General features: G+C 40.0%; 1 protein-coding gene across 1 annotated transcript in view; it reads left to right on the top strand.

The window, feature by feature from the left end:
• The window catches only part of TRAT1 (T cell receptor associated transmembrane adaptor 1), a 41,761-nt gene that overhangs the window by 10,607 nt on the left and 18,748 nt on the right, over positions 1 to 12,406 (top strand). Inside the window, exon 2 of the mRNA XM_081572247.1 lies at positions 7,695 to 7,805. Within this exon, the coding sequence (XP_081428373.1) occupies positions 7,695 to 7,805 (111 nt within the window). The remainder of the gene's footprint in view (positions 1 to 7,694; positions 7,806 to 12,406) is intronic.

Below are 12,406 nucleotides of genomic sequence, written 5' to 3'. Positions count from 1 at the left end.
GCCACCTGATGAGAAGAACTGACTCCTTGGAAAAGACCCTGATGCTGGGAAAGATTGAAGGCAGGAGGAGAAGAGGACGACAGAGTATGAGATTGTTGGATGGCATCACCAACTCGATGAACATTAGTTTGAGTAAGCTCCAGGAGTTGGTGATGGACAGGGAAGCCTGGCATGCTGCAGTCCACGGGACTGCAAAGCGTTGGACATGACTGAATGACTGAACTGAAGTGAATTCTAGATGGACTATTTTTAAAGCAAGGCTATGCTGTGCTAAGTCATTTCAGTCCTGTCTGACTCTTTGCAGCTCTGTGGACTGTAGCCTGCCAGAATCCTCTGTCCAGGGGATTCTCCAGGCCAGAATACTGGAGTGGGTTGCCATGCCCTCTTCCAGGGGATCTTCTTTACCCAGGGATTGAACCCGCAACTTCTGAGACTCCTGCACTGCAGTCAGATTCTTTACCACAGATCCACTGGGGAAGCCCAAGCAAGGCTACAAGTCACCTTAATTTGGCCTAAGGTAAATTATTAAAACATCTATTAAATTCTTAATTTTAGGCAGTGCAGCTTTTTGGTTAATATGCTATATTCTTAGATAAGTTATACTATACTACACTATATTATTTTCTAGGCCAAAAATAAAAAGAAATCATAAAGAACATCTGCCAAAAACTTATTTGAGTTTTAAATGCAGGAGTTAGTCTTCCATTATTCTCTGACAAAGAATAGACAAAACAACTATTTCATGAGGCAACTCTTGGTTTACGTAGATAGAACCTTGTTGTCAGCTTATAGAAAGACATCCATTTTTCTGTTCTCATAGTAGGAAAGTGTACATATACATAAAAATAAACATATGAGGTTTTTAAGGTAAAGGTTGAAGAGAAGAGAATGAAAGCACATCCCCATTTCATGCTTCTCAAAATGATTATGTGGTCTGTGATGATTGTTTCTGCTCACCCTGACTCTCGTGTTTTATGCAAGCATCCCAGTTTTATGCAAGCATATGTATCCTGGGTTGCAATAGAGTTCACAGCTTAGCTCAGCTAATGGTATTTTCCAAATTCCTTTTTTTCAGGAGATTTTAATGGACACTACTCAAACTCCTCAAAGACTGATTTTTTAAACAAGAAAATAAAATTTTGCCTTTATAGTTGTGACCACCCATAAATCTAATCAGATAGCCAGCTGTTAGCACCAGCTTCCTTGTATCAAGTTTCCTAGGATACAACTTATAGGTAGATTTTTTGGCAAATACAGGCTCAGGGCAAAGAGAATTAGGATGGTAAACTGATGAGTAGCTTCACCAAAGTGACAATGAGTTACTCCTCTCTCAGGGGTCTGTTTCCTAGCTGCTGGGAAATAGGTCTTCTTCTCAATAGTACTGGAGACAAATGTAACAGAATCTTCAGTCTGTCTTTTCCTGGGTTGTGGATGTGTCTAGATTTCATACATGAGCAGAACCCTTCTGTTGGCCCTGGTTATTAAGTTACCCTCTTCACTTCACTCTTCATTTAGTCAGTTGACACATAATTAGTGAGCACCTACTTTGTGCTGAATAGGATATAGAAATAACAGTAGGAGTCTTACTATTATGTGTGTTCAGTTGCTAAGTCATGTCCAACTCTTTGTGACCCTGTGGACTGCAGCACACCAGGCCCCCCGTCCCTCACTGTATCCTGGAGCTTGCCCAATCCTGTCCATTGAGTTGGTGATACCATCCAACATCTCATCCTCTGTTGCCCCCTTCTCCTTTTGCCTTCAATCTTTCCCATCATCAGGGTCTTTTTAAATGAGTCAGCTCTTCACATCAGGTGACCAAAGTAATAAGATAATAACAATAGCAATAGCTACCATTTATTGAGCATTTTATAAGTGAGAAACATCATTACACAAATCTCTTTATAGGTCTTCACTCAATGAGTCCTATTAACAATAGGTGCATTGAGGAAATTGAAGTGTGAAGATAAAAGATCAATAAGACATTCTTTCTCTCCTTTGGGAAGTGCAGTCTAGCAGGGAGGAGTTTTTATACATAAATGAGTACTTTGACGTTTGTTGAAGTGTAAAGGGATATATCAGATGTCATTTGGTGAGGGACAGGCAGTATTGCGTGAGTGCTCCAGAGAGAAGGCACTTTAGAAGAATGATTAGGAATTTGTCAGATGGCCAAGGAGAAAGATATTTCAGGAAAAAGGGCAAAAAGGGCAAAAAGGACTTTATGTCCAGACATAAAGTATGATCTCTCTTGAAAATTGAAAGTGCTTCAGAATGACTGGAACATGGTCTATTATTGGGTGTGTATAGAGGATAAGTCCTGAAAGACAGCCAGAAAACTTAAAAGTAATATTTTGTGGAAATAACTTTGCCGACAGAGGTCTGTATAATCAAAGCGATAGTTTTTCTAGTAGTCGTGTATGGTTGTGAGAGTTGGACTATAAAGAAGGCTGAGCGCTGAAGAATTGATGCTTTCAAATTGTGGAGTTGGGAGAAGACTCTTGAGAGTCCCCTTGCACAGCAAGGAGATCAAATCAGTCAATCCTTAAGGAAATCATTCCTGAATGTTCATTGGAAGGACTGATGCTGAAGCTGAAGCTCCAGTATTTTGGCCACCTAATGGGAAGAAGCCAGCTCATTGGAAAAGGCCCTGATGCTGGGAAAGATTGAAGGCAAAAGGAGAAGGCGTGACAAATGATGAGATGGTTGGATAGCATCACCAAATCAATGGACATGAACTTGGGCAAACCCCAGGAGATAGTGATGGGCTGGCAGGTCTGTCATGCTTCAGTCCGTGACGTTGCAAAGAGTCGGACATGACTAGTGACTGAACAACAACAATGACAAAACTCACGGTAAAGAAAGAAAAGGGATTCCCAGGAGGCCCAGTGGTAAAGAATTCGCCTGCAATGCAAGAGACTCGAGTTCAATCCCTGGGTCATGAAGATCCCCCAGAGAAAGAAATGGCAACTCACCTCAGTATTCTTGCCTGGAAAATTCCATTGACAGGGGAGCCTGGCATGCTACAGTCCATGGAATCACAAAGAGTTGGACACACACGAGCACACAATATGCAAAGAAAAGTGTGATGTTCTCAATGTTTAGGGCAGAGGTAGGAGCAGCCACCTTCTCCTGAAGGACCTATGTTACAGGCTCCAGAGAAAAAATAAAGGGACAACTTTCTCCAGAAACTCTAGAATAGAGGAGTGTATGGGAACAGTACGCGTAAAGATAGTAGTTGGGTTAAGAGCAGTGATTGATGGAGCAAGGATTAACACAAAGAGCCATAAAGTCAGGGCCAACTGAACTAATAGGAACAGAGGCCAAACTGACCTGAGAAGGGTCTGCTTAGTACTCTGTTTTCAAACACTGGCCATCAAGACGGCAACATTCTTTGATCCAATAATTCAGTTTCAGGAATTTTTACCTTAAAATAAATTAAGATTGGTTGTATAGTTTTGGTTAAAGATAATCATCACAAAATTTCTTACATAACTAAAAATTAGAAGCAATTTTAATGTCTTAACAATAAGGGATTGATTAAATTATGGAAAATCCATACAATGGAATATAGGGCAGCTAAAAAAAATGAAAGAATATTTAGCTTATAGGAAAAGAAGCATGCTGTATAATTATCAGGGGGAAGCAGATAACAGTATAGTCAGTATAATTAAATCATATGCCTCATGACCAAAACAGCTTCTACACAGAAAATAAGTTTGAAAGCACATTAACCAAAGTGTTCAAGTGACTGTCTCTTGATAGTAGGATTATAGTTGATTCTTATCCTTTTTTTGCTTATCTGAGTTTACTAATTGTTTTTAGCTTTGAACATGGATGATTGTATAAGTCTGGATTTTTGTAGTAATTAAAGTTCATTTATTTAAGTGTCACCAGACACAGTGAGTGTAGAGGGTGATGATGAGAGTCTACATTTGGTTGAGTGAACAACCTAAATGATAGTTGTGACATACCTCAGTAGAAAAGACTGTGTGCACTCAAATTGCTTTAAAATGTGGAAGAATCTAGACTGTATCTAGACTGTGGTCATAAAGGGACATATACAAGGAAAAGAAAAGAAGAAAAATCTTTAATAATAAAAATCATCAGTTTAATCATTATTTTAATAACAGAAATCAGAAATTAATAACCCTGTATTGTGACAGCGGTAAATAAAGCATGGGCTTCCTAGGTGGTGCAGTGGTAAAGAATCCACTTGCCGATGCAGGAGACATGGTTTCGATCCCGGGTTGGGAAGATGGCAACCCACTCCAGTATTCTTGGCTGGGAAGTCCCATGGACAGAGGAGCCTGGTGGGCTACAGTCTATGGGGTTGCAAAGAGTCGGACACAACTCAGCACACACACACACACACACACAAGTTGTGACAGAGAAGAAAGAAACTGAGAGCCATCTGGCAAGTGAGAGAGCTGGCTGGTTCCATTATTCACTACAGTTAAATCAACCACCTGAAAGGGGCTGTTATCAAAAGGAGGTGGAGAACAATCAAGCTCTGAAAGTTTGCCTTAGAAATTTGCTTTAACCCAGCAATTCTACTGCCAGGAACCTTTCTCCAGATAAGCCCATATATGTGGAAAATGTCCATCCAATAGAGTTTCTTGCATTATTGTTTATAACAGAAAAATGTTTTTAAAAAATCAGAATGTCTGTTTTAGAGAATTGGGTATGTAAATTATATTACTGCTGCTACTGCTGCTGCTGCTGCTGCTGCTGCTGCTCCTAAGTCGCTTCAGTCGTGTCTGACTCTGTGCGACCCCATAGATGGCAGCTCACCAGGCTCCACCATTCCTGGGATTCTCCAGGAAGAATACTGGAGTGGGTTGCCATTTGCTTCTCCAGTGCATGAAAGGGAAAAGTGAAAGTGAAGTCGTTCAGTCGTGTCCGACTCTTAGCGACCCCATGGACTGTAGCCTACTAGGCTCCTCCGTCCATGGGATTTTCCAGGCAAGAGTACTGGAGTGGGGTGCCATTGCCTATACACTACGAAATTCTATGTAACCACTAAAAGTAACATACTAACATGGTAAAAATCTGCCAAACACACTGGTAGGTTTTTTAAAAGGCTACTAAGTATAATATTAGTGTCCTGCATGCATGTGTGCTCAGCCACGTCTAACTGTTGGCAGCCCCATGGACAGTAGCCCACCAGGCTCCTCTATCCATGGAATTTTCCAGGCAAGAATACTGGAGTGGGTTACCATTTACTACTCCAGGGGATCTTCCTGACTCAGGGATTGAACCCACATCTCATATCTCCTTCATTTGTGGGCAGGTTCTTTACAACTAGAGCCACCTTGGAAGCCCACTATTTATGTTTTAAAGCTGTTCATTTGCTTAGTCGTGTCCAGCTCTTTGTGACCTCCTGGACTGTAGCCTGCCAGGCTTCTCTGTCGATGAGATTTCTCAGGTAAGAATATTGGAGTGTGTTGCCATTTCCTTCTCCATTATGTTTTAAAAGAGGGCCTTGAATGTTATTACATATTTTGATAGTCAGACTTTTTAAAATTTGTACTCTATAAGCCCTTGTTTTTTTAAACAATTAGACATAAAAATCAAAAACTTCTAAAAAATATATGCAGTATCATGAAATAACTAGAATTTCTAATATATTTAAGATAATTTAGTATATTATAGAATTCTATAAATATTTGTGGGATTATGTGAATGATGAGTAAATTAGACTCCTCCAAATCTCAGTGTTTTTAACCAAATTAACTTGCAGAAGACTATTTAAGTCTATTAAACTATTGCAGAAGACTTTAAGTCTTCTCAGTTTTCTTATACTTTATGAAATATAAAAATTTTCATAAAGAAAATGAAACCACACATTTCACTACCATTATCAGTTAACTTTTCCCATTTATTAATTCTTGAAAGGATTTTATAAATCCTATATATACTATATGTCTGGCACAGCAGAACAGAAGACAGAAATGGCCCTTTTTTGTGAGACTTGTAATATTTTGAGCATCTAATTACATAATACAAAATTAAAGAGATAACAGACATTAGTAGACAGAGTTTCTGGTGTGCTAAAAGACCCAGAGACTAGTTCAAACAAAAGCAATGTATAGATGAATAAGTGATACGCAAATTATATGTATATGTACATCTATATCAGAAATATATATTTTATATATTTAGTCACCTCTATGCCTAACTATTGGAGAAGGAAATGGCAACCTACTCCAGCGTTCTTGCCTGGAGAATCCCGTGGACAGAGGAGCCTGGTGGGCTGCTGTCCATGGGGTCGCACAGAGTCAGACACGACTGAAGTGACTTAGCATGCATGCATGCATTGGAGAAGGAAATGGCAACCCACTCCAGTGTTCTTGCCTGGAGCATCCCATGGACGGAGGAGCCTGCTGGGCTGCCATCTATGGGGTTGCACAGAGTAGGACACGACTGAAGTGACCTAGCAGCAGCAGCAGCAGCATGTCTAACTATGCTCATTTAAAAATAAATGATTCTGATAAATAAATAAAGCAACTCAAATACACAGAAGGCAGTTCAACAACCATTACAAGGTCAATAATTTAAAGGAAATTAAACTATTCAAATGTCAAATCTGAGATACAAAAAATAAGTGAAATAGAGTAACACAATGGACATTTGTGCTTGGGAGTCTTTATTTGATGGGTTAAAGGCAGGTTTAGGGCGTAGAACTAATTTTCCTCCTATTAAGTTTTTGCCTCTACTGTTTATTGTGTTTAACATTGTGGTATTTGGATTTCTCTGAAAGGGCTTAAAATGTTCTAGGGAGTCACAGAGAGAAAGAGAGTGGGGACTATGAAGGAACATAATCTCTATTGCGATTGTTTTTTCACTCGGCATTTCTAATTATGTGTTTACACAATCATGTCCCCAGCTAAACTGAGTTCCTTGAGGACAAACATTCTGTTTTCTTTACCTTTGATTCCATAATATAGGGCATAGTTCTTGGCATGAAGAAATGTCTAACTGATACTGAATGAATACACAAATATGTAGTATTATAGAATTACATGCTATTTTTCTGGGGTCAGCATTCACATGGGTATATGACTACTAAGATAACTGGTTGAAGTTTATATATGTATGTAAATATATCTCATTTATATTTTATAACATATTTGTAATTAGGCTAATTATCTTAGTAGTCACTCATCTGTGTGTCAAGATTGGCATAAATAACCCAGGGCAGCTGATAGTCAGTATCTCACAAAACCCCCTTTTATAGCTCAGGAACAAAGAAAGACCTTCACAGAGCTGAAGGAGAACCATAATCAGCACATCATTTTCTCTTCTTGGGGCTCCAAATAGTGTGAGAAAACTCCTTATGACTAGTCTTGACAAAACTCGTTACTCAGATTCCAGTATTATATCTCAACACACAGCGTCCTGTAGTACTGGGATTAATAGAAGGTAATAAGTGATTCTCCACAGTAATGAAAGCATGTATGACTACACACAGAGGATTTTAAAAAGGGGATAAGTGTAGCCAATTATGATTCTACATAATTTGAAGTTCTTGATTCAGAACCAAATCTTTAGTAGCTAGACTAACAAATGCTAGCTTATTTCTTGACGGATTTGTCCTTCGTTCTGAATAAATATAGTGATTTTGATTTTGGGAATACCTAGTTCCAAAAAAATGAGTAAGCAAGTATTACTAAGCATGTGTTTGCTTTTGTTTGCAGGAAACCCTGAATGCCACTTTTCTGTCTGGGCAATTCTAGCCTTCTTGGGCTTAGCTCTGACTATATCGCTGATCTTCAACATTTTCCACTATGTGGAAAAGCAGCGACAAGGTAAGACATTGAGAAATAGCCATATGATACCTGCTTAAATGGAGATGGAGTCACTGGAAAACCTGTAGAATAAGATAACTTTATGAAATCTTATTCATAATACGTTTTTATCTATAGAAAATCTATTTGATACATTTTTTTTCACCCTGAGGGTTTGCTTAAGCATATATTCATGTTAGAAATGTAAACTGCTACTGCTAAGTCGCTTCAGTCGTGTCCGACTCTGTGCGACCCCATAGATGGCAGCCCACCAGGCTCCTCTGTCCTTGGGATTCTCCAGGCAAGAATACTGGAGTGGGTTGCCATTTCCTTCTCCAATGCACGAAAGTGAAAAGTGAAAGTGAAGTCGCTCAGTCGTGTCCGACTCTTCTCGACCCCATGGGCTGCAGCCTACCAGGCTCCTCTGTCCATGGGATTTTCTAGGCAAGAGTACTGGAGTGGGGTGCCATTGCCTTCTCCCAAAAACGTAAACAGAGTCCCAGTTTTAGCTCTTTCAGTTTCCACTCAAGTCTACTTAAGCTTCTCAGTATTATTTAGGGCCTCTAAAGTGCAGCAGGCTTGGCTGGAGGATCAGAAAGGAATGGAAAAGCAGTAGATTGAACCACAGGTTTGTTATCAAACACTCCTAGGGTCAGCCGCTGACAGCTTCTCTTTTCAATAAAAGGGGCAGAAGTTTTAACGGTGTGGCTTTCACCCTCTTGTGCCATGATTGAATTAGGGTGATGCCCAGTAAGTGGCACAGTATTTGCACACAGTAGGCACTCAACATATGTATATATGTTGAAAACAAGGATGGGTGGAGAGAGGAATGAAAGTTCAGCTATTTCTAAGTGCTCTTAATATTCTAGAACCAAAAAAACTCTTGGAAGTGGGGCATTTAAGTGATAAACAGAAAATGTAAATACAGATTCTTTAAATAGATGAAAATAAATAAAGCAAAGTTGACAAAATTGAGTTAGACACATGTGTTCAAGAAAAAGTACATGAAGCTAGTTTGGAACCATGGTCAGTTTCCAGGGAGTCTCCTGCATTGGCAGGCAGGTTCTCTACCACTAGAGCTACCTGGGAAGCCCACTTTCAACCCTTGTTTGTAGTCCCTTATTTCAGCCCTATGACTTCACTGAATTGTGGTGAATATTAGTGTGTAGAATCACTTTTCATCAACATGATAAGATCAGGACTGGTCTAATTTTACTGACCTATTCCTGCTGCCCCAAAAGTATTTGGCTGTGCTAGTCTTTTACAACACGATGTGAATAGGCTTTCCAGTTCTCATTTTTGATTGTGCGTTGAAATTTGTTAATCCATATTCATACCATTTTCCTACCATACAAACTTTTTTTCAGGAGTTGTTTATGATGATTAGTTGGCCACGGTTAAAAGACAGTTGCCTAAACTTAAAAAAAAAAAACAGCAGGTTTTTTAAAAGACAGACTTTTCCCCCCTTACAATTGCACAATCCCTTACCACTTCAGGCATGCTATAAATGACTCTTGCCTAAAATCAGCAGAGTGGGAAAGAACACTCAAAAAAAAAACAGAATTGTAAATTACATTAATGTACTTAAAAAAATCAATTTTGGTTCCCTCAATTGTTTTTGAAATCATGACTTTTAAAATCAAGGTGACCTGTATTAGAACGCTGCTACTGTTTACCTGAGAGATCTTATTGGAGTAATGTAACTTCTGAGTTTCAGATTTTTTATCTCCAAAGTGTAGGAAATACTATCTAGACCATGGGGTTCTGTGAGAAGTATGTAGTCACCTTAGCACAGTGCTGGGGATTTAGTAGGTGGGTTCTGGACAAGGCACAGCCCACGCTACCGTTCTGTAGCTCTGGTCCTTCCTTCCACAAATGTTTGCTAAAGTTTTACTATGGCTTCATGTTACCCCATGTTTTATTTGGGTATAGTTGCTTTACAAAGTTGTGTTGGTTTCTACTGTGCAATGAAGTGAATTGGCTATGTGCTGTGCTGTGCTTAGTCGCTCAATCGTGTCTGACTCTGCAACCTCATGGATTATAGCCCGCCAGGCTCCTCTGTCCATAAGGATTCCCCAGGCAAGAATACTGGAGTGGGTTGCCATGCCCTCCTCCAGGGGATCTTCCCAACCCAGGGATCAAAGCCAGGTCTCCCTCATTGCAGACGGATTCTTTACCAGCTGAATGAGAATCATTTATCTGTGTATATATATCCCCTCCCTCTTGGACCTTCCATCCCTCAAGTTCAACACAGAGCGCTGAGCTGAGCTCCCTGTGCTATAAGCAGCTTCCCACTAGCTATCTGTTTTACACACGGTAGTGCATATATGTCAATGCTACTCTGTCAGTTCTTCCTACCCTCAGTTTCCCCTCCTGTGCTCACAAATCCATTCTATCTGCATATCTATTCCTGCCCTATAAATAGGTTCTTCTGTACCATTTTTGTAGTTTCCACATTACATGTTAATATGATATTTTTCTCTTTCTGACTTACTTCATTCTGTATGACAGACTAGGTCCATCTACATCTCTACAAATGACTTAATTTCATTCCTTTTTATGACTGAGTAATATTCCATTGCATATATGTACCACATCTCCTTTATCCACTCCTCTGTTCCGTGAACATTAGTTTCTCTGGCTTTGTCACCCCTCCCACCGTCCCCAAACTCTCCAGCTCTCATCCCAATTCCTTCCCTGTCTCTTATTTAACATGTCTGTACAATAACCTGAGTTTTAGTGATAACAGTTTGTTCAAATCACATACAGGTTCATTTTAGAGAATTTTCTGTAGGCTTCTTAGAATTGCTTCTAAATATCAACCTGCCTCAAATTAATTTACTTTAGCAGAAAAGAGCTAAAGACTTCTGGAATGTGTCCCTCTTCTGTATCCACACCAATTCCTTCATGGTGATTTTATGCCTTGCAGGTGTATGAGCCCAGTGGGCTGCCCCACTGCAGACCCTGTATCTTCCTTTCTAAGGATGGTGAGAAAGAGAGACCCTGGGGATGGGGAGAAACAGACACCTAGAGGGAGGGGAGTGGCCAGAGTACCCCAATCCTGCCCCAGGCCCCTGACGCTCGGGCTCCTCAATGCAGCAGAGCCCCATCGTGTCCAGCCAAGGACTCTGCACCCTCCCGAGGTCTGAGCCAGGTCCAGACTGTCTGACTACTCCAGGCAGGATGAGATGTTCAGGAGGGGAGGGGAATCCCAAGTTTCAGCACAGGGTCAAGTTTACACATGGGTGTTACCTCACACCATCATGTGCACCTTCCCATTCTTAGATACCCTCTTGCTCCCACACCCGCTCCACAATCCCTTAGACCTGCAATCTGTTAGAAATTATGGTACCACCCTCTTCCACCAGGGCTTAGGTTGAGTCATGGATGGGCTCATCCCTGAGCTCATGAATCCAGGAAAAACAAAAGACTCTTTTTGTTTTGACTTTACTCGATCTTCACTCTTTAGGAGGAGTACATTACCCTGGGTCTTGCACTTTACTAGTGGGCAAATCTAACATTAACCTTGGAACAGTGTTTGTGGATGTTCTCATCCCATCTCCACCTTTTCTCTCTGTAACCCATTCCCAACCACTGCAGTATTACTAATGATCACCATCCTTTCTACTTCACATGAGCAAAGAACACTGTCTTTCGTTCTTATCCAGAGATTCCAAGTGGATTTGGGATTAGTTCTTCACACTGTTTGATTCCTTGGCAGTCATGCTGAGGACTCCTTCCTGCCTTGTTTCTCCTGGACAGACAGACTACCAGAGAGTCTATACTATTTAGCCAGCTTTTCTGTCCCTTGGTCTGTGTACACAATGCTCCTACATCTGTCCTTATGTAACTTTTGTTTCTACATCCTTGTGCCATTCTTTGTGGCTAAGAAACTTGCAAGATATGACTCCACCTTGGCGAACAGTCAGTGAATAGTTTTGCTGGTTGTATTAAACAGCTTGCAAGAGAAAATCTCTATTCCAGCAACAATGCAGTATCTACACATTCAATCAGATAGACAAGATAAGCCTCTCCTTGATGTTTTCTGTAGCAGGCAGGGCTCGGTAGAAGCTTTGAAATGGAGTTCTCCCTTCCCCCCAAATATATCTTTCATTTTTATATGATTCTTTGTCCAAATATGTTCTTTAGGAGGATCACATTTATCTCTCTTTCTAATAGGAATGCATCCACTTTTTCTTCCTTTAAGCCTAAAATATATTCTTTAACCTTTTTTCTCTGTTTTGAGAAGGATAAACAACTGTATGGTTTGCTCATACATCAAAGTCCTATCAGTGTATCTCCTATTTGCTAGAAAATTATGGCACATATTTCACACTAAAGACGTATCATAAAATTTGTATTATGGAAGTTAAGCCACGTACACTTGTTTCTTATTGTTCTGTATTTCATGTGGAAGGGTGAACACCATAAAGGGGAAAACAAAAGCAAATGTCAGCTTGCACCCTTTCAACCATGAACCTGACCACAGCGTTTATATCTGAATCACAGGAGAGGATTATGAAAACTCACCCAGCTTTTCTCAAACTGAGTCTTGCAAACATACCTGCTTTATAATAAAATAAAAACTGTGTTTTATTAAATATAACTGAAATGTTTAAGTA

Source organism: Giraffa tippelskirchi, chromosome 2, assembly GCF_054371585.1.
Source record: "Giraffa tippelskirchi isolate mGirTip1 chromosome 2, T2T-mGirTip1v1.2.pri, whole genome shotgun sequence".
Lineage (NCBI taxonomy): Eukaryota > Metazoa > Chordata > Mammalia > Artiodactyla > Giraffidae > Giraffa > Giraffa tippelskirchi.
The sequence above is the reverse complement of the archived record's forward strand: the minus strand, read 5'-3'. Positions and strand labels throughout refer to the sequence as shown.